The following is a 23,301-nucleotide window of genomic DNA, read 5'->3' as shown; positions in this document are numbered from 1 at the left end:
TCCTGCGGGATACCCTGAATCTCCATAATTTTCAGCCGCTCCTAACCACAGGTCGATGGGCCGGAAGCCGTTTGACGTTTGAGTGGCCCATTAACCTGACATATTGAGCATGAATCGCATCGTTGAAACAGACTATATTTCACATCTGAACTGCGGGATGTCCGTATGAAATTCCTCTGGCTGAAATCGTGAAGGCTGAAACGACGTGTATTCCGCAAGCCGGACAGGACGAATTTTCTGTTATATAAGAGTTTTTTCCCATCACCTCATAATGCTTACAGAGGGTCCTGCGTAACTTTATACGCGACAAGTGATCAGAAATATATTATTCTCTTATAGTCTACTTTGTGCCAAATGTCACTATAAACCTTTTAACGTTTATTATAATATGTATATATGTATATGTATAATAAACGTTAAAAGGTTTATAGTGATATATATATATATATATATATATATATATATATATATATATATATATATTATGTATACATATACACGTAACGTTCATGCACGGTTCATTGTTTTATGATGGCTAAATAGTGCAGCGTGCCTTTTGCAAAGTATTAAACAAAAATGAAGTTCCGTAAAAATTATAATACCATAGGAAAAAAAGTGGTCACGTCATATTATTACACATTGTCGCATTTGAAATCTAGCTGTCTATACAATGGTCAGATCTTATAACATTGTATATCGAATTTATTTGTGGAAATGCTGCATAGGTGATTTAAGTGAGGAGTAATGTCCGCATGCATGCAATTCAGAGTATATTTGACCAATATCTGCCTGCATTTATGCACCCCAGGATACGTATTGGCAATATCCGCCTGCATTTATGCAATTCAGGGTACATTTCACCGATCGACATTTCTCAGATGCCATAATGCAAGGGTATTTCGGTGATATGTACTCTGAATTGCATAGATGCAAGCGGATTTACCTCTGCATGCTGAATTGCTCACGTAAAATTTCCACGAATCAACTCGGTATAATCTTACTTGGATAAAATACCAGAGATTTGAACATAATTCATAATTACATGCGATTGTGTCTAACAATCAATTCTGATGTCTGACGTGATGAGATGTGATTTAAAAAAAAAAAATATTATTATACTATGCGCAGAAACGGAATCATGGCATTTACTCTCATCAAGCGAATGCGGCCCGGCGGCACGGCACAAGCATTCGGCAGTGCTTCACGAAGACGCGGTTTACATTTATGGCGGTATGACCGATCTGCAGGAGAGAAGCGACTGTTGGCGGTGGGACGTAAATACAGCCTCGTGGTGTTTGCTCAAAAGTAAACCTGGCCCAGGACCTCTTCACGGACACGCTGCATGCAGGTTGCCCAGCTGCATGCTTCTGTTCGGTGGTGAAAGCGGCGGGTTGCCAACCAACGAACTCTGGAGGTTTCATTTCGGTCAGTATATACTTAGAAAAATCGTCTCCTACCTAAATAGATTTACATGTAGAAAAGAGCATATCACCAAAAAGCGGTTCAAGCCAGACGTTAGCTAGCAAGAAATAATCGAGAGCCAAAATTGTAACGCGAAGTACACAGAGAGGATATTGGTGGTCACGGATTTTGAGAGAGCTAATTTTTAGAACAAGCTTGTTATTAGGATTGTCACTTTACAATGTGTCATCTGGTGGGAAAAAATCAAACTAATACAACCAGGCTAACAGCTGACCGTTGGGCGTATTTTTTCGCGTGTGGATAGTAGAACGGGTATATTATTGATTATGTTAACTTAATTTATGTGACATGAGTAATTTGAAACCCCAAGAATTACGATTTTCCTTCATTAAAATAAAAAACTTAGGTTATGTGGTGATAAAATGGCGCCGACAGCCAGGCTCTGACGTCACGAGGACAGTTTCGAATACAATATCGAATGATTTTCAGGTACTGAGACTTGGGAGAAACTTTGCGTACCTGGGCTGAAGCCACAACCAAGAGCGGAAAGTGTGGCTCTCGCCGTTTCCGAGCTTCTACTTCGAGGCTCGTGTATCGATCATCCCAAGGCTAGATTCCGAAGCCAAAGACCCAGGCTATCGTCGAACAGGATCTCACCGTCTGAGGCCCCGACAAGGCCCAGTTTTCTCAAGGAAATCTCGAAACTGTCGCAGATAAACCTTTCGAGGTTGAGCCACCCAGCGAAGTGCAGCTACTCCGTGCTCAGCGGCCAAGAAGACAACGAAGAGAGCCCAAAAGATGTACGTAATTAATCTCATAGATTTTTTCGCCCCCTTTCCTAAGATCATTGTAAACCAAGTGAAACCATTTCCAGATGAATTCGTACTACCCATTTCAACAAGTCGATGTCGAAGTGGCCGAGCCAACGACAGGGATGGTCAAATCCCGCAGTGCCAACGCGCTGGCTAAACGACGACAAAAACTTCCCGAAACTCAAAAAACGGCGGAGCCCCGTTCGACGTCGGGAATGATCCGTGATCCGATTTCTGTGCCAAATTTTCGGGCTCTAACATTGCCTACTCCAGTGCTCACCCCCGTAGAAGCCGCGAGGCTAGTTTTCGTCGACCCAGATGAAGATACCGATGACGAGTACAACAAGGATCCACCAACCACGAGACTCATCGAAGTTGCCGAGGCGGAGCCAAGGTACTTTCGAGTTTTAAAAACAAAGTGAATCTCGAATAGGTATAGATTGAGATCTTTGATGCGTGGTTATATAAAGCAATATGGCGTCGAACTAGGCAATCAGCTGATAGTTTTCAGTAAATTTTACAAATATCAAGGCACAGAAGACATCGTATAAGCTGTTAGACTTTTATTTTGAAATATTGAGACTATGTAGTCAGTCATGCACAAGATATGCGATAAAAATCTCTTTCATCATCAAATATTCAACACAGTTGGTTAGGCGCAGATTTTATTACCACCAAATGGCATCTTCTGAATTTCAGGATCCTGATGAAAGAAATAATAGCGTCGATTTCTCAGCTAAACTTGAGACAAGGAAAAGACTTGATTTTGTAAACTTGACCGTACATAAAAAAAAAATGGTTAATTTATCATATATCGTAAGCAAATATGACGGACAAAAATTTTTGTTAATTCAAAGAAATAAAGTACCACTTGATAGGACAGTTTTTTTTATAGAATCAAATAATATTCATTTATTGAACCAGGAAAACATTCATTTTTTCGCCGATTACGGGAAACGAAATTAAAATTCACCGAAAGGGCCGATTAATCGATTACCGGATAGGAAATACGAATGAAAATTTCGAATAATCGGTTGGTCTATTGATTGAAGAAAACAATTACCCAGAGCTTACGATTGATCAAGTAATAATAAAAACTTTAAATATAATCCGAACCTGTTCTCAGAATCGGATAAAAAAATCCACTAAAAATTTTCCAGGGATTTTGCATCAGTTCATCAGGCTTACCAGCCACCAACGCGTGGCGACAGTTACAGTTCCCACCTCTACGAGGCAGTTCAAACCCCGAAAACTCCGACTACAACGAAGATTCCAACCTCGGCATCGGTGAGATTCGCGGACCTCGAAGAGGGGGAGGAATCGACCTCTGATTACGCGAGCATCGAAGCCCGTAGTCCCGGTGATCCTCTGGGTGACGATGACTGGCCCAAAAAGTCATCGAAGCAAAAGATAATCCGTGAAGGACAGTTCGGATTCTGCAACCCGAATTATCTGGGCCTCGAAATGAACGTCGACGCGAAATACGCCAAGATGCTGAACAGTCCGCCTGACAGCGTCCTCGAGGATGGACCAGGCCGTTCGGCCTCCCAGACATTCGAGGAACTCCTTGAACTGCAGGAAATGAGACCTCGGGCTCCGCCGAAGAGCCTGCCCTTAGGATCACCCTCGAGACGAGCCCTCAGCGCCTCCAGAGCCGAGAGACAGAGGGCCAAAATGGCCGCCACAGAGACGAACACGCCAGGGCCTGCACCGCTCTACGTCTTCTTGGTTGGCGGTAAGGAAAAGGGTCAGGTGACCGTATTCGCCAGGCCTGTTTCATTGTGGAAGTTGCAACTCGCCCCGCACATATTCTGAATCGTACTTATACATATAATTAGTTGTATTATTTATGGTATATAAGGCTCAAGTATCATCGCTGTCCCGTGCCAAAATTATGTATACTTATGTTTTTCCAAACGTAAGGCTACAGCAGCTGCAAACTCTCTTCGATCTTATGACTGAACGAGCTGGTTTTTTTTTTCCTTTTTTCTTTTTTTCAACAAACGAAGCGACTCAGTTTAACAGGTTTTGGGGTCAAATTCGTAAGGCCGAAATCATAAGGATATCATTGGGTAAGGAAAAGATTCTAAGAAAATTAGAAAATCGAACGGTCATAACATAGAATTTTCAGAAACGCGACAAACTGTTTTATTGTATTTTACAATATAGATTATTTTAAAATGTAAAACAGTAAAGTTAAAATGTATAACAAATTGAAGTATAGAACCGTCAGAATTCTAACAATTTTATTTTATGGCTTGCTAGATTCTCATGCATTCTGACGATTCCGCATTTTAACTTTCATACTTTCATACTTCTGACCTTTCTTCATTCTATGACGATTTGTATGAAACTGATTTTAGCCTCTTTGAAAATTCGATGTTGTGACCCGTCTATTTTCTGATCTTTCTACATTTTTACGCCCAGTCATCAATTGCATCCAAATTTCTCCAAATCCGAGTTTCATTTTGAGCGAAGGTACAAAAATCTGTGTGAACTTAATTCATTCCTTACATGTGGAACAGAGAGAAGATTTATATCAATTGAACCCGAAACAAAGTTGTGTTGGAGTGAAGCAGCAAGAAATTTGAAAATCACCGTCGAACATCAACACCAAAAGTATAATGAAATTCTTGATACGATATTCCCCAGTCAGCCAAATGATAATGGCTTTAAAAACACAATTATACCTAATTGAGATTAAAAAACTAATAACTTATCAAGTCAGAAAATACCGAACGATTGCTAACTTGACTCTGCAATTATTGCGGCGATTATTCGATGTATTAACTATATAACGTTAAACACAAATTAGTGCCACTTATCTTAAAATTTATAGCTCAAAGGCTTAGGGCATCGTCAAAGCACGAAGCAATATACTTATCTATGTATTACTCAAGTTCATGACAAAGATATGAAAATCATTTAAAAGGGACTGATATGCGCCAAATTATAAATACCTACGTTGGTACTGAAAGTAACCGATATACGTAAAGTATAAACGTGAAGCGAAAGATAGTAGGTCAATTACAATGTTCTGTAAAAATTGTCTCTAATACTGTTTGGAGGTGTTCAAAAGATTTCACGAAAATACCTCCTCTTAGGCTTTCTTCGAATGTTAATCGTAAATGAAAAATTCAAATCTCCGAAAATTGACGAAATAATAAATGTATTAATGAGATCGTAGGGACACCAAAATATCTGAAAAACAGAATTTTTCGTGAAAAAATTGCCTGTGGTAAGAAAAAATCGAATAACCGAAATATGTAATACCTTTTAGAAAAATATCAGAGTTGTTCAACAAATTAAAAAGAAATATTTTCAGCAAGATAGCAATTTATATTAGACAATGACGCAATGTTTTACATTCCAATTTTTTTTTCAAATACCGCGTAATTAATAAGATGAATGAGCTTACTTTGTAATAATAGGGGTAACTCAATCACAAATATAAACACAACATAGAAAGTACAGTTCATGGAATTATACAACTCCACTATTATCTTATACAGTTTAAATCTAGATGCAACTATTCTGTTATGTAGATTAAGCATACTATCAAATGCTAAAGTATTCGATTTACATAATGCAATAAAAGATATTGAAAAAGGATCTAAATCTCAACATCCAATCAAGAAATACATTAATTTCTACAATTGCATAGAACTTCTTTGGAGTTCAAAATTTAATTTGATTTTGAACCTGTAGCTGGAATTGAATTTAATGCGCACGATCGGTTTTCCATTGGATGAATTTGTTAGGATAAAAGTCATAAAACGACACTCTATTCTTTTAAATTCAGAAAAAAATTCAGAGATTTCAAAATTCAACCCCCAATTTGAAAGTTTCAAAAACGTCAACAAAAAATCAAAAATTAGCAAGTTATATTTTATTTTGATGAGAAAAAAGCTTGTTTTCAAAATGCATTCAAATCCAACTTTGGCATCGATTAGATTGAATCCGTAAATTATTAGAAATCGTAACGTGTGACATTGGTGAAACCGTTTCAAAACTATCTCCTGGAAACGAATAAGGCTTCATTGAATACACTAGTACTAATTTTAATGCAATATACTAAAAAATTTCAGAACAAAAGACGGGAGTATTTTGGTCGTTCAGGATCTGTTGGATGTTGTAATATTATAGGCATAGTTGTTACATAGAAATAAATTGGTTAGATAATCGTAATATTTAGTCGAGAAGATGAATCGGTTAAATGGATGTCGAACCTATTTTTACAGTTTGACTGTAAACATTTTGTAGCACATCGCCTCTTAACAAAATTAGTTACTCGATCGAAAATACAATTGGACATACTTTCACAAAAATTTGATATCCACGTACTGAATCAAAATTATTCCTAAGCAACAGTGTCAGGAAAAAATAACCACTGTCGAGAAAAATATGCGTGTTTCCATTTATTTTTACATGCGATAACTAGTGAAAATTGGAGTAAAGAACAGAAAAATACCACGAATCATCCAATTACGGTACAACAAACACATAACTTCAACCGATTATTTCCCGACTGTGAATCCATCGACTGTAATTGTGTACATGTATCTATATTACTGTAGTCAGTTAGCCTCCTAAGTTTTGTATAATTAGAGATTAGAACATTGCGATGTGAAGTCTCACGTTCTTGTAGAATTTTTACGCCTACGAAGGCCCACACATGTAATCCATCCATACGTAGAATTTGGCAAACGTAGCTTGTCACGTGCTGGACTTTGAGAGTCACTTCAATATAACACTCGTGATGTTACATATAATTTTATATTCTGAACGTAAGGTCACTTTTTATCTTACTTACACAGAATAGATGTAAATCTGCTACTTCAAATCACGATTTTTTTTTCTCCATAGTCTTTTAAAAAATCGGGACTTGTGCAATATGAAGTGCAATATGAAAAAAATACGAAGACTAAGTCTAGTTTAAGTTCGACGATTGATAATTCAAATGAATCTGATGAATTTTCAAACTGGTCCGTACTTTTGAGAGAAGTGGTTTACAACGTCCAGTCGCAGACTACACAAGCCTGAAAATCAATGTTTTCCATTTGTAGATGTAGACATTTCAATATCTCTATGTACAAAGAATATAGACTTTAATGTTTCGTATCCATGATAACATTTTGTCATATAAACCCCTAGATACGTGTATTTGGCGTCTCAGTGTCGTGACTGAAATATTGTGTTCCTCCCGCCAGATAATTGTGTATCCAAACCCCTTGTGCAGCTTAAGGTTTTCAGTTCACCCTCTTTTATCCCCCAGCTTGAATTAAAGCAGCCATGTAAAGTTTGTCAGTTAAAAATGTTCAACCAAATTTATCTTTCAAATTCGAAGTGAATCAAGTCAGCAGAAGTTATCATCGCACGAAAAAAAATACTGATGACTATTAAATTTCGAAGAAGTTAGTATCCATATGACTGACATCAATAGGAAATTACACGCGGTGACGTGTTACGGCACTGACATACTATTATTCAATCAACTTATTAAAATTTCTTATAATTATGTAAGATACGAGCCTAGTAAACTAAAAATTACGGAATGTATTGGTTAGACGTAATGTTATGTTCACTAGTCATTCCTGTATTATGGAACCCATTACAATTAAGTTTCGTAACAAGTACCCATGAAATCTTGAGTATTATAATTCCCATTCTAGTCTATTATAAATACATTCAGTATATTGGAATCCATGTTTTGGATTTTCATGTAATTATTGTATTGGAATATAGTATTATTATTCCTAGCAATTATAGTACACAATATATGATTCGATAAAAAAAAGTTCGAAATATTGGAAAAAATGTTACCTGATCATTTATTCTTACTCGTATGATAGTTAATGTTTTTACAATTATCACAGTTGACACATCAGTTGTCCACTCCAGGCACTGCCGAATACGTATTTACCGGTTATTCTTAGACAGTGCTTCTCAATAAGCTGAAACAGTTAATAATACTTAATGCAAGTACAGACTGATATAATAATACGCGTAAATACATATAACCGTGAGAACAATTAATGGAACACCGAACTAAACCGAACCCTGAACAGAGTACTCGTACCGCCTGTAAGCAGGCAACCCAAATGTCATTAATGAAATGACGTTTGTGCTGCCTGCTCACAGGCGGATAAAACTACTTAAACGTCGCGAAGCGGGTGTCGTCGAAACTAACGAATAACGGATACACCTTTAGCCTCTATGGATAAGCCTTCTCAGTTATACACGGATACTCGGACGGTTTGCATCGCCTTCGTCTCGTCGGCACTTGCCATCGTTACGTCGCCGCGTCGGTTAGAAAAATTTGTTTTTTACGCCGTGACGCGCACGCGTGCAACTCTGTGAATTATGTGACGACAGACGTCAGCCCCAGCAGCGAGTCGTCGAGCAGCTCGTAATACTTTGTGACGCCAACAGGAGTGACAGACGATGTAAGGTGAGCAATTTACCAATCTTAGTGAATTATTGCATCCGTTCTCTTTATAGTCGCGAGTAACTGGCCGCCGTTTACGATGACGGATTATCATATGAATGACGTTGAAATTTTCCCATCGCGTAGCTATCGCATTTGCACAATATAGTGGATCGAACGTAAATAACACGCCCGCCGCCCGTACGTTCGATTGTCTGTAAACAGTTCGATGTCCATCGCTTCTCATTTTTTTTTTTTCTTCTTTATTCTTTTCATTTCTATACAACCGTGTATACAACGTTTCACTCGCGTTGTTCGGATTAAAAGTCTCAATGAGTTTGTTTAACCGTTCTAGTGGCGGTAGATCATATCTTTTTGCAAAATGCCACACAGCATGACCGACTAGAAATTCTAACGCATCGTTAAATGCAGTTGACAGTTCGTATCATTAGGACGTTTTTACGTAGTCTTACGCAAACGTTTGTCCCAATTTATCGCTCAAACAATGAACGGTACGAAAATTTCATGGCATTTCAAGTATGTAATCATACACGAAAAAACGTCGAGTATACTATACTTACTCTTTACAATTCAGTGTTACTAAAGTAATTTCTAGGATTGTGTACAATCAATTTTGTCACCTACCCATACCAATTTATCCTTAATATGGCACATCATTTTCTTTTGAAACAATTTATCTACCGGCCACTATTATTTTATAGTATTTGATATTGGCAATGGTTTGAAAATTGAGCACAGTTTCAAAGTAAGCCCATTCTATTCCATGCTGCTATGTGTCTTTGCAAAGTGTCGATGTATCTTTTTGGATTCACTATCAGGTTTTGGGGCGGTAAAGATTGTTGTGTTTCGTTGAATCGATTCATATATGAGTTTTTTTCGCTTGCCGACAGAAAATGATCATTGTGAAAAACCACCGTTCCTTCGCTACATTACTTTTCGTATAGTTCCTATTCAGATAAAACTGCAGTAATTTCAAATGATAAAAATCGCAAGTTTTAATGGGCAAAATGTTGGCATTAAATTTGGGAACAATGTAATAGGTCTTATAAAATTTTTATGACGTTTAACTGAAAAAAGTTAAAAAGAAAACTCATAGTATGGAAACTTTGAAGCTTTTCTCAATCGAACTCTGTAAACTCTGCATTTATAATCTTTCACCCAGCGAAATATTGTTTTATATTTAATTAATATCGAGTGTTTTAAAATTTCAGATCAAAACTATCATACTTAGATGTCTAAGAGCATTTTTTCTCAATGTCAAGTTGTTAGTCGTTATCGACCTCGATTTGTATCACCTTTTTCACAGACATAACGCGAGATTCAAATCTGTTAGGCTATCGTAACATAAATATTTCAAAAAAGATTGTTTGTCCGAATTTGGGTAAATCGTAACAAAGCAGAAACTAATCATGTTTTGCAAACTCAGCCGCTTCGAAGTCACTCTAATGTTGCAAAACAATTATTTTCTGTTCTATATTTTGTTATGTTTACGTCATCAACATCAATTTCATACAGCTTGTACCCAAATTTGTCAAAATACTACAAAGATCAAGTAAACGTACCAAAAGGTAGTCGTGCTCGTCGACGCAATACCATTTTTAACTTGAAAACGATTATCTCCAAAAGCATCAACATCTCATCCTTTGCTTAAGCAGTCAATTCATTGAAACAAATATCGCTGTGGCTGTTCAATCGACTCACAATTTGGATGGCGGTGAAAGCCAAAGCTAATTATGCGTCAAATATCTTTTTCTCAATTAAGGGTGCAACTGCAATCAAGGAAGTTACACTGTTGATGTAGCCACGTTGGCGTGGAGGGAAGAATATCAGGGGTGTAAGAGGGATTGGCAGAATAGGTAGACGCAGGCAGAGCGGTGGGGGCGGGGGAGGAGGACCCAGAGGTGGCATGACGCGACCTCCCAACAATGATAATCTCCTGACCTTCAAACTGGTAGTTGTCGGGGATGGAGGCGTTGGAAAAAGTGCCCTCACGATACAGTTCTTTCAAAAACTCTTCGTCACCGATTACGACCCGACGATAGAAGACAGCTACATTCAACACACGGAGGTGGACAAGCAATGGTGCATTCTAGATGGTAAATTACTATCATTCACATTTCTAATCTCGATTATTGACAACAATAAATTGTTCAATTTTTTCTGATCTTGTTTTCATAAGTAACAATTTTCTAGACACCGTCGCTAAACGATGTAAATCATTTTTCCTCAGTGATATGTTTTTGTAATGCTCGCGATACATGAGAAACAGCTGAACCAATTTACTGCAAACTTGGAGACGCTATACTTAGATAGTTTATTCTCTTTTTCATGACGATCCCACTTTTCTTCAATACAATTTTTTCTAGTTATTCGTCAATATGTGGCATATTTTTGACGACAAGTTAAAACGCAACTTCAAATGATCACGATTTTGTTGAACAAAACCAAAATAAAAAAAAAAACGGATTGTGGCAATGAGGATAAAATATCCTAAAATACCGTTTCCAAATTTAATATAAAACGGTTAAACTGTTATTAAAATATTGTGAGCTCTGAAAAACATGTCGCTAAGCAAAGTGTGGTGTACATTATTGTCAATAACAATGCTTTCGATTACTTCATTTTTTAGAAAAAAAAAAAATACATAAACAAAGCACGATCTACATAACTTTTAATACAATAAACCGCATTCGAATTGAATAATTGGACGTCCGATTGTAAATCTCTAAGATTCAATGACTTCCAGTCATCTATCGGCATACACCCCCCTTAACTTGCGTTTGTAAATTTTTTTCACAGTACTCGACACCGCTGGGCAGGAGGAGTTTAGCGCCATGAGAGAACAATATATGCGCAAAGGAGATGGTTTCCTGCTGGTATATTCCGTCACAGACAAACAATCGTATGAGAATGTCGTCAACTTTTATACGCAGATTCTGAGAGTCAAAGACCGTGATGTTTATCCAATGCTGCTCGTTGCTAATAAAGTTGATCTTGTACATCTGAGAAAAGTGACCGAGGAACAAGGCAGGGAATTGGCACATAGATTGGGGATTCCGTATATTGAAACTTCAGCCAAGGACCCTCCGCTCAATGTAGATGCCGCATTCCATGAGGTAATACCGCAATTACAATTACTATTACTACTATTATTTATTCCATTACTGAATCAATAAGTAAAGAAAGTGTCGTGCTGCTCAAGCACAATATCGGCTTAATTTCGAGACGAACTGAACTGAAAAGTATTTTGGACTACATGTTGTGTGCGTTAATTATACATTGACATTGCGTTAAGTTTCTATATCTAGTAAAAGGAGATGACTTTCTCATATTCTTTTACTTTTGTTAACGATACAAGAATTTCCATACTAGTTTGGCAAATTCTCAGATAGCGACCCCCGCTACTGAATTAATTTTCAGTATTTTTGATACGTTAATGTGGAAAGGAATCGTTTGGAACTCAAAACTATTAGCCATAAGTGCAATCGTATCCTTTGAACTTTCTATGTCCCTGAAGGCTGTTATTTGAATCTATACTCTCCGTTAGATAAAAATGTTCCCTGAAAAATGAATTCAGCATGAATTTTTTCCCTCTACTTCAAACGTGAAAGTATCTGTTCGTTCAACGATACGATAATATATGAAAATAACTTCTTAGGTAGTCCGTATAATCAGGAACCAGCCACCTGCAGAGTTGGAGAAAAATCGACGGAAACGAAGGCGATCAGGAAAGTGTAATCTTCTCTAAACTCGAAACAGTTGGAAAGATAGTAGGAAATGGAATTTTCTAACAATGTTTAAACGTAAAGTTTCATCATCTGAAACTGGGGATTTGATACAGATATAATTAGTATTATTCTACGACAAAAACCTCATGTCACCGATGATTATTATTTTGTCCGCACTGAATTGTTTAAAAAATTTGTTTGATTGTTAGAAAAAAACATTTTTTATCTTCCACGTAGAGTTTCTCGATATGGTCTCATCAAATCTCGTCATCTCACTCATTATCAAGAAATAGTTTTAAAATTATATTTGAAGAAGTATTTACTGGTATTATGGAGTTAGAAATAGTGTGAAACCACTCGAACGTCCGATGGCTTTTCGTCTTTCGACTGCCAATTCAAAACGGATGTTTCAATCAACACATGTACACATCAATTTTTTACCATCAACGAAATATGGAATTGATTATTTTGTATTCCGTAAATTTGTAATGTATTGGGAAGCTGATTCATACCCAAAACTAAAAATCTTCGTCATCAAATGACTGTAATGATTTTTACATTTTTTTTTTAATTATGCGTGCTAGAATTGCTGGCTTTGCAAGCTATGAAATTTTATTTTATTCTTTTTAATGTCGTTCTAACTCAATCTTTTCAATTCATTACTCTTTCCACATTATTTGATTTGGAGGAGGGTGTAAAAAATCCAGATATTTAGTAACTCGAATCGTTTTTTTTTTTGTTTATTTTTTTTCTTAAATACGCACGATTGCTGTTGTTGAATATGTAATTAAACTTGCTAGAAACCTGGACAATATATTCGATTTCGAGTTCCCCTATCAAACAACAAACTACTCCAAATAAAAGTTTTGCAAAGTCGGTGCAAGTCTAAGATGTTGTATACCGAATGATCTGGATAATTAGAATGAAACGAACTTAGGTATTGAATAGCGTCAACTTTATAAATGCGTGTATGATTTTGTGCACGATTGAATTTTATATTACGCATATTAGCAATTTAGTTGTGACGTATATATTGTATAGGCATATACGTAACTTTGTATCTTCTCCTAGGTTTTTTAGAATTATTTATTACCTTACTTATACTTATAGTTATTTATCGTTATTTTATTATAAATCTTGTGATCTTGAGCTTCAATAGGCGAAGCGTGTTGGGCGTCAGTTGACTAATGATTGTTATTCTGAATCAAGAATAATATATTAACACATAAGACAATATTGTCTTTCATATATTTGCATCTTGGCATGCAAATGAGGGTCTGATTAACCAAAGTACGATTGTTTTTCCGTTTCGTCAATACCTTTCCAAAGTTTTGAATATGTAGTAAGTCTAAGGATTCGTGACCAAAGTCAAAATTACCAAGGGTGAATCGTAGGCAATCTTTTTTGCTCCCTTTCGCGTTTCTCCAGAAATTCTCTCCTAGATAAAAGTATTTAATTTGAAACAAGGCTGGCATTCGTAATTTAATTTCAGCACTTGGTAGCTACCGATCAGTATTTTTCACGCAGAACAAAGCGATTGAAAAACTAACTGAAATATGATTTCACAGTTAACTAAAGCCTAGCAGTTGAAAATTTATCTCGTAAAACTCACCCGTACACAAAATTTGTACATGTTGTGTTTGTGTTACGTAAAAAAAACGAATCGCTTATGATTTATGCTGACGTACCCTTGAATCTTTCCCTGTATCGTATTCTAGGATATAATAGAAGTTATCCACCAATTTATTAAAATTATAGATACGTTTGTTGATGTAAAAAGAGGAAGAAAAAAGGAAATGTATTTTACTAGAAGCTAAAATCCGTCAGACCCTTTTAAACTGTAAGAGGAAAAAAAACAAAAAATATATGCCATGGCCTACATTAGTGTTTAACTGTGAAATATATACTATAAATACATTATATAATATATCGTAATGTAATGTATGTGCATATGTAAAAGCTGTGGCACGTACACCGCGAGCAATTGCAGGCAAGAGCACTGAGAGTCGTAGAATTGGCATCGTAAGATTAATACACTAATAGCAGATATTTGATTGCGGTTGGAAAAAAAATTTTCCGCGTCATTATCCACCAGCGTCTGCGTTTTGAACGATGCCCTTGCCTTGGGTGCAATTAATATTGTGTATTGACGTGGAACGTGTATGAATATGTTGATTTCTTGTATAAAAGTACAAAAGAGTATGTTTGACTAGTATTTCAGATATTTTATCATTTTTCGGTCCAAAAAGATGTACGAATGAATGTAATAAGAATCCAATTATATTTCATTTACAGTATTATTGTGCTTAGCAGAAAAAAAGTTAAATTCGCCATACTTTCGAACAACTCAGCCATTTAATACGTGTACGACACCGATATAATCAAATTTCATGGGAACTTGAACCCAGCTGATTAGAATAATCTAGGCAGAATTTCAACCTGCTTCTTCCTGGTAAACTTTAATCTTCCGTTCTGACTGAATAGTGTAAAAATACAAAGCACAAGCCTTAGAGTCTCATTATTTTAGAAGAGGAATTACAGAATTTATGCAAATGGTTTTTTTAAACCTAATAATGTCTATTAATTATGAGGTTGTTCATCTTTTTTCATAGTAGCGAAAATACGAATTATTGTTCGTATTTAAATTTACAATTTGTTTATTTCACTGTATTACACAGAAACAAAGATTTTGTAGCTTCATAAATAACAGCAGAAACATAACATCAATCAATGGTTTCTTTGGGCACAATATTGATCTTCCTATGCTGCATATTATATTTCTCTTAAACTAGCGTCGTATATATTTTGTTTATTAATTGTTATATTAACTACTGATTGTTGTTGGAAATATTATTAGAAGCTTTTTAATTGTGCGACAATAAGACTATTCTGACTGGAAAGTGATTGTTGAATGTTTCGTTGCATGCAGCTTGTACAAAACAAATTGTGCAACATATATTTCTTTGCCTTGCGATACAGATGAAAAAAAAATATTGGCTCAAATATTTCTGTTCAGTTTGATTTAAACAATGCTACTTCCGGATAGATGATTTGAAAATTTGCAAAGTAAAACAAGAGTAGCTTCGATTTCTATTTGGCTGTATCCATATAGTCGGAGCAAAAATGTTAATCTTAAAGTCTAAAGTTTCTTTCATAACAATTACGTCAAAGGTCGAATCAATAAATATTATTTTGAGTCAATAAAGAAGTAAAAAAATGCATCCTGTTGATATTTCATAATTGAAAATCGCACAGCGGCGAAATGCATTATCTGGCCGACATTCAAGTCGTTAATGAAAAACCAAAAAAAAAAAAAAATGCTTGTTCTGAAAAGGGCAAGATTACTGCATGCACAAAACAAATGCCAGTATACATATAACTGTCATAGAAAACTTACAAATTATAATCTTGAAACATATTTGCCTTGTACAAATAATATTTTGAATAAGAGTATGCGAAGTGAAATTTCTGACAACTCACACTCAAAGAGCATAATTTTTTGAGTTGATAATTTTGACAATATATGCAATGATGGATTAAACAATTCTAAGACCCTATCTGTTGAGAATATTTAAAACGTACTTAACTATACTACCAAACTTTGATCGAAAGGTTGTCAGATATTTGAAATTGCCAATATAATATTCGCAAAACAAACGATAATTAATTGCAAACAAGAAAAGGTATGCTGCTTGAATTTTAATGGACAATACAGATGTTATTATTGGCAGAATGTATACTGAATCAAGTTTGCAACAACGACACGTATATGAATATATGTATATTTTTAATCAAGCCGTGTGATTCGCAATGGATGTAAGGAATGTAGTATAACTATATGTACGAATATGTATTAAGTGGTGCCTCTCTTTTGAAAACGAAAAAAAGAATACGAGAAAACAACGTTATTTTTAAATTCGTGGACGAGAAACTGGCAAAGACCTGACTAACGAATATAATAATATTCAGAATATGCCATAAAAAAAATTAAGGTGCCATAGCTAAAATTATGTACACCGTTGAACCGTCTAAATTTTTCCTGATTTTCAACAATATAATATGTTTATAGAACCTATAAAATTCTGATAGCGAAGCGCAGTATGAAAATTTCTATCCAAAGGTTTCGTATTTTTCTTTCGCATACATACTACATTTCTCAAGTTTTCTTTACAACCCAACGTTTCTAAGACTATACATGTATGTCTATTTAATGACGGATACTCCATAAGACTCATTTACCAACGAAAAAAAAAAAACAAAAAACGAAGAGGAAATAACTTGAACTTTGATGTAATTTCGAGCCATAGCCCTATCGATGAGTGTAGGGACGTTTCTGAATGAAATTGTAACACGTTCATGTAATGAATGCAAATTGCCATAACTTAAACTCTGCTAATACAATTAAAATGAATGCACTCAATATTAGAGGCACCAACATCTAACCGGCTAAACTATAGTTGGCCAATGTCTGATATATTTCACAAAGTACTATGATATTACCTATCTATAAATGTACGTACGGTTAATGTAATATCTGTAAAAAAAAAAAAAATCGGTACTCGAAAGATTGAATCGACATCTGCCATTTTTTAAATTTAAAAAAAAAAAAAGAAAAAAAACTATTAAAGTATAATTTTTATATATCCTGAAAATAAAATCGAAAAAAAAAACTACACCGTTTCTGTTCGGATATGATACACATTACTAAAGTAATGCTTTCTTCGATGTAAATGAAGATATCATATCGATGAATAATATATCATTTCATAATTAAAATGACGCAAAAAAAAATAAAAAATAAAAAAATAAACCATATAAGCCTTCAACAGCTGTGAAAGCCTATAGAGAAAGATGAAGAATAACAAATGATAAAACAATAATAGCTGTTCCTTATCCGTTCCATTGGAGTGTACAACAGTTGTTCAGAGCTGTAGGTTGTGGTTGGAGGGAGGAGAAAAAAACAAAAAAAAAAAAAAAAACTAATTTTAAGCACTGTACGAAAATTATCTTTAAAGAAAAACAGTCAATCTGTTGTGATACCAGTTATAAAACATAGTCAAATTTTTATTCGATAGTTTCAATTCAAATTTGTATCACTGCTTCAATGACTATTGTAAATTTCAACGCAGTGTTTCATGATCATATTAAATATATAATTAAGTTTTAAATCGCCATTATTACAGCAAGCATATTATATATCTTGCGTATCAATTACCTATTTACGGTCTAGAGCAGTGATATAAATAAATAACGAGTAGCTTTTCACACGTATGATATGTACACTTATATTCATAGCTGTGACAATGTTTATTTTCCAGTATTTTAAAGAAGCTAACATGTAAAGCGTTGACAAAGTTCCGTACAAAAGTATAATGAATTAATAATAGTAAAAAAAAAGAAAAAAAAAAATGAAAAAATGAAAAAATTAAATAAGGCATGAACACATTCAGTGAAATACGCACACAACATAATGAACTATATAAACGTCGTATAAAACGAAAGAATAAAAACTATATAATATGTAATTAATAAATTTGGTGCACTACTGTTTATGTCAGACTATGAAAAAGTATATATTTTACAAACTCGGAAGAATTTCTTCTCAATACAATAGTTACGTTGTAGCGTAGATAATTGCCGTTCTAATATATTTTTCATTTACGAATAATTGGTTGCGCAGATCACTGTGAGCGGTATGCAAATGAGAATAAAGTATAAAATGTGTTTACAATACTTTCTTACGGTTGTTACTAATATCCGATTCCCATACTTGCTTGTGGTCAATCTTCCTCGAATTCGGTAACACAACATCGCGTGAAATGTTATAAGACCTAGGTGCAACAACGAATTTCCCTTCTTTGGATTCTCTTTTTCATTGATTTTTCTTTTTATTCTCATTTTTACTAATTATAGAAAAAATGTAATGACTAAGAGTGGTTTTCTCGCTGAAAGTCTTAGGTTATTACAAATATACTATGTGCCAATTATTATAAGTTACTGTAAGCTTATGATATATCAAAACAACATGTTGATTTTATTTGGATTTCAGGCGTGTTTTATGGAAATCACTCGATATTACTTTTTTAGTACTTATCTCACTAATTACTTTAAATATAAATAACAATCTCGTTGTTCGAAAGTTAACGGCATAACCGAGCAATCTTTATTTGAATTTGGATTTACCATTAGTTGCCTAACGTGGTGAGGTAAGATTATTTTAATAAAATTCAACTGCATTCAGTTGCAATTCGTCTATTCTGATTTTTAGACTTTGTTTTGTGTTTCATTAATTTTTCTGTGCGTCTGATGGATCTTGAATATTACCGCATTCAATAGCCATTAGCCAACCATTGAGCTACACCAGTTTCTTTGTGTAATACATGTATGTACAGACATAAAACTGCTATTGCGGGCTTAATTTTTTGAAATCAACATATATTCGTTGAAATGTCAATACAAATGTTGACTGGTAAAAATCCTTGTTGTAAAATAACGTTCGGAAACATTGTTTTCTTTTTTACAAAATTCGTTATTTGGATTCGAACTCTTGGGCAGAATCAAAATGACCGCCGTAAGACGCAGTTGTAATCTTATTTCGACTCTATACTGATTTTTGGAACTCGTTGAATATCAAATGTTGTTTCACGTCAAACAAAATGACGGCTGGAGTGACTGAAGTATAACTCTATCTTCAACTAAATACTAATAATCGATAATTTAGCCCACAAACATTACTTGTACATATGTACAAGTTTGCCTATTTCAGTTCAGTCATACCCTTCGCAAGGGTTCTCGAGTAATTTAAAATTCTCATTATAATGCTGAAAACATTGGGTTCAGTTCTTGATACACTACAATAATTAGTAGCTATTTTAATGTTTTTATATTCGAATTTATTTTCAATGTAACGTTTCCTTCTGCAGCGTAGGGTGCGACCTTAAAGCATATACTAATACAGGTAGCTTCGCATGCGCATAAAGTGTGGCGGAGGAGTGAAAGAGTAAAGTATTTGCCCGTTATAACCTGTCTCTCTCGCTCTGCACCCGATTGGTCGATACGTTTCCTCTCAACTAATCAAGCGTAGAGTGAGAGAAAAGGAGTATCCCGAATACATATCTCGTTCTCTCATCACTTCGGCTGCAGTTTCACGAGATTGATGGCGTGTGTAGTTACCACGGTCATACATACAGGTCTAGAAACTCCGGTGGTGGGGGTATGTCCTCTTATTGAAGCACCGATCATTTCGCCCAGTGACCACGAGTGTCGCTGCGATAGGGGGATGCAGGATTCAGGATGCTGAAATTTTGACCGAGTTTCTAGACCTGTATGTAAGACCGTGGTAGTTACCTCCGGTAGTATATGCTCTAAGGATGCGACTAGATATACATCATATACATATGTATGAATAGACAAACTGTACCCACCCATGGACATAAATGTAATCACTATGTTATCAAACATCGGCGATTCGCGCATGCGCAGAACTTCCTTGCGAAATATGACAAGTGTGTAAGTGAGTGCGTGTGAACTGTGAAAGCCGACAGCGGTTAGCCGCTACTTGCCAGCATCAGTGTATGTATCAACTATCAGCATAGCTTTCCGCGCGTCCAGTCCAGTGTTTACCGTTTGTTGATAGCGGTGCTTTTCGACCCGTCGAGAAAAATGTTGCGATCTCGGACGGCAGCGAAAGCGGTTTCATTCCTCCGGAGTGGGGATGACTTGTTGGAGTAAATCTTCGTACACAAGTCTAAAGTAATATCCGGTTAATGTGCGCGATGCATTTCGCTCTGGATATTTTGATTTTTGGTGCCCTTTTCGCTGTCGCACAAGCAGAAACTACCCAGCCATGGTACGAAACACTTCCCGCTGTTGCTATGGATTATAAAGTTCACATAGATCCCGGCAAAGAAGACTGCTACTTTCAATATGTCAATCCGGGAGCAACTTTTTATGTCAGCTTTCAGGTGCGATATACCCAAATATTATCTTGTTTATTTTTATGTTCTTTATATAACTATCTTTATCACGTTGATCTTGTTTTTGTTACTATCTTACCTAACGATTTATATACTTTATGAATGAATATGCTACTGTTTCTACAGATTTTAATGTACCATCTATTACTTCCTCATCCTGTCATCACATGCTCACTGTCTGTCTATCATGCTCCTTGATGAATAGAATGCTCAATCTTACGAAAATCTTTCAAATTTATTCAAGAGTAATGACAATTATCATCATTTCTAAAATAATGAAAATTTCAAATCAGATATAAGAAAGAAAACTTGATTCCATTCACATTCAAACATCATTTTAGGATATAATTTTAGCCATATGGAATGTAGATGGTCATAAATTAGTTCAATATATTTTTAATTAAGCATGAAACTATTCTCTTAATTATATGTCATTAGTTGTGTCATCATTTGGAAGTAACTATATCTCAAATGAATATTTCGAATTCACTTGAAAGTTCATTTTTCCAAAACTTTTCAACTCTTTCGTTAGTAAGTATACATAGAATTTTTTTTATCCAAAATTTAGGGAATCAACAGAATGATGTATGATTTTTTGACTCGAATCTATAATTCATTATAATGGTCAAGTATTGTTGAAATTTTGAAGTCTAAGTTCTAACATGTTTGAATTTAAATATGATACAGATTAAGTCGTTCCAAGAAAACTTTCTCATATCGTACCCAGTCATTTATTAATAAATGATCATTCTTTCAAACAGGTGTTGAGAGGCGGAGACGGAATGGCAGGCTTTGCTGTTAGGAATCCAACAGGGCAAATAGTATATCCTTACCAATGGCGAACAAGCGCTGATTATCAGGATCAATCTGCCACTGGAGGTTACTACAGTGTTTGCATCGATAATCAATTCTCCAGATTCGCGTCAAAACTGGTTAATCTTTACCTAACTGTGATAAGGTAAGTTGATGATGTGGACTTGCTGAATTAATATCTATCTGCATGCATTTATTATCAATCATAATAATTCATTCGGAAACTCAGCGTTGTTACTCTACTGTGAAACTGAGAATAAACGGAATTTGAAACAGTTCCAAATTATAATGAACAATTAGTATTTAATCTTGTATTTCAAATATAGTTATTATCAAAAATATCATCGTTTTCCTTGAGGCATATTTAAATGTTGCTTAAAGAATTTGAATATACAAACTCTGATTATGTTTTTGTGATGTTCTTCAGTATGTTCGAAAATGTGACGTCTAAATATGTAACCGAGATACTTTTTCATAATTCGTTTGTCAATAATCACTCTTTTTTTATACTTGGCGCAGATACGATCAATGGGATAAATTCACAAAAGAACTCAACGAGTTGAATCTATCTGTTGAAAATTTCACGGTAAGATATTCACTAAGAATACGTAACTTTAATAGTTATTTTTTAATGATAAATTCAAAATAAGGTAATGATATTATACCAACTATTAATTACAGTGGTTTATTTCGTGTTTGTATACTTCATACCCTCATCTCTTTACTAAACATAATTAATCATTTTCAGAGAACAATTGTTGGAGTTGAGAAGAATATCAATGAGATGCTGCAAATTCAGCACTTGAGTCGAAGTCGGGAGGCTAGAGACATAAATTTATTATTGGATAATAATTCCTATGTACAAAATTGGTCAATCGCACAATTGTTAGTGATAACAGCAACAACGACGCTGCAAGTTTACTTCGTAAGGAGATTATTTGAAGTGAAGCCGTCCGGATACTCGAGAGTACGGATATAAGTATATCCGAGAAAAAACAATCGACTGAAATAGTGTAGAAATAAGAATTGGCGGTGTTTTATACTAGAATATATTTCCACTGCGTTATTCTCTTTGCATACTTGACTGAACATGATCTACATCTTTATCTATTTAATTCTGTGTCTACGTAAAATTTTAATAATGTACGTATACTTGAAATGGCAAATAGTTAAAACTATACTAGATTACAAACAGGTCTAAATATCAACCGTTGCTCAGTATACTGACAGATGAACTGTGCCAATTCTTGTACTCACTATACGTACTTACGGTTATTCCGTTCAAGATAAAAAAGAAAAAAAAAAAAAAAAACTCCTCACTGAAACGAAGTCAACAATACGATTCGATTATATGTAATGTCAAATCATCGCATTCCAGTTTTTCAAATTTTTTAATTCAGTCCACGTGCTAATGAAGCTTCTGGTACTAGGACAAACTACTGATCATTTTATGAATTTAATACTTTAGTTACTGGTGAAATCAATTTATTACGTTTATCTTTACTTGCTACGTCGCTCCAGTTCTACTTCCAATATTCGTTATACGTAACTCTTAGATTTTCCTGCCCGTCAATCTATACCGATAATCCCATTCCCTTATTCCTGAATAAGCATGAAATTCTGTAAACTGAAATAACATAACTGAAGCCTCTTCAATTTCTTCTTAAAGAAAACGAACAAAAGACTCTTACGAGAGTGGTCAAAGTGAATCGAATTAAAAGCATTTTCCATTTCACAATTAAGGTCATCAACGATTCTACACTATTAGGATAAGTCCTAGAATCTTGAATTATCAGATTCTAGGTCTGGTGATCGAAGGGTTAGGATTTGCACATGCGAATCTAAAATCTTCGTTTTACTAGAACGCGCCCCAAGTTTAGTAATTAAGAATATTCTCATATGGGTACGTATATGTATGGTAGAGCTTCAATTGTGGGCATAAAAATACATACATGTACGAAATCTAAATTTATAATTGTAAAAATGATGTTGAATATCTGCATATGTCTATAACTTTTTGAAAAATTAATAAAGGTTCACTTACTTTTGATAAGCACGGGTTTTTAAGTAATCTCTTCTCATATTTTTATAGATCATTATGT

General features: G+C 34.9%; 3 protein-coding genes across 8 annotated transcripts in view; all 3 read left to right on the top strand.

Annotated features, from left to right (window-relative positions):
- Positions 1-8,015, top strand: part of LOC107220370 — a 55,294-nt gene extending 47,279 nt beyond the window's left edge. For all 6 annotated transcript variants that reach the window (XM_046744936.1, XM_046744935.1, XM_015658942.2 and 3 more), the window contains 4 exons: positions 1,129-1,425; positions 1,912-2,222; positions 2,297-2,628; positions 3,395-8,015. In XM_046744936.1, coding sequence (XP_046600892.1) covers positions 1,129-1,425; positions 1,912-2,222; positions 2,297-2,628; positions 3,395-4,049 — 1,595 coding nt within the window. In that variant the 3' untranslated portion in view covers positions 4,050-8,015. The remainder of the gene's footprint in view (positions 1-1,128; positions 1,426-1,911; positions 2,223-2,296; positions 2,629-3,394) is intronic.
- A 467-nt stretch (positions 8,016-8,482) lies between these two features.
- On the top strand, positions 8,483-17,399 carry LOC107220365 (ras-related protein M-Ras). The gene is made up of 4 exons (XM_015658932.2): positions 8,483-8,685; positions 10,445-10,778; positions 11,482-11,798; positions 12,341-17,399. Exons 2-4 carry the CDS (start codon positions 10,589-10,591, stop codon positions 12,428-12,430), a joined length of 597 nt encoding a protein of 198 aa, XP_015514418.1. The 5' UTR covers positions 8,483-8,685; positions 10,445-10,588; the 3' UTR covers positions 12,431-17,399.
- Positions 17,400-18,010: 611 nt separating this feature from the next.
- LOC107220364 (transmembrane emp24 domain-containing protein 5) lies at positions 18,011-23,252 on the top strand. Its single transcript, XM_015658930.2, has 4 exons — positions 18,011-20,374; positions 21,148-21,344; positions 21,719-21,785; positions 21,948-23,252. The coding sequence occupies exons 1-4, from the start codon at positions 20,177-20,179 to the stop codon at positions 22,176-22,178; spliced, it is 693 nt and encodes a 230-aa protein (XP_015514416.1). The 5' UTR covers positions 18,011-20,176; the 3' UTR covers positions 22,179-23,252.
- The last annotated feature ends 49 nt before the right edge of the window (positions 23,253-23,301 follow it).

This window comes from Neodiprion lecontei, chromosome 7 (assembly GCF_021901455.1).
Source record: "Neodiprion lecontei isolate iyNeoLeco1 chromosome 7, iyNeoLeco1.1, whole genome shotgun sequence".
NCBI classification, from domain to species: Eukaryota; Metazoa; Arthropoda; class Insecta; order Hymenoptera; family Diprionidae; genus Neodiprion; species Neodiprion lecontei.
The sequence above is the reverse complement of the archived record's forward strand: the minus strand, read 5'-3'. Positions and strand labels throughout refer to the sequence as shown.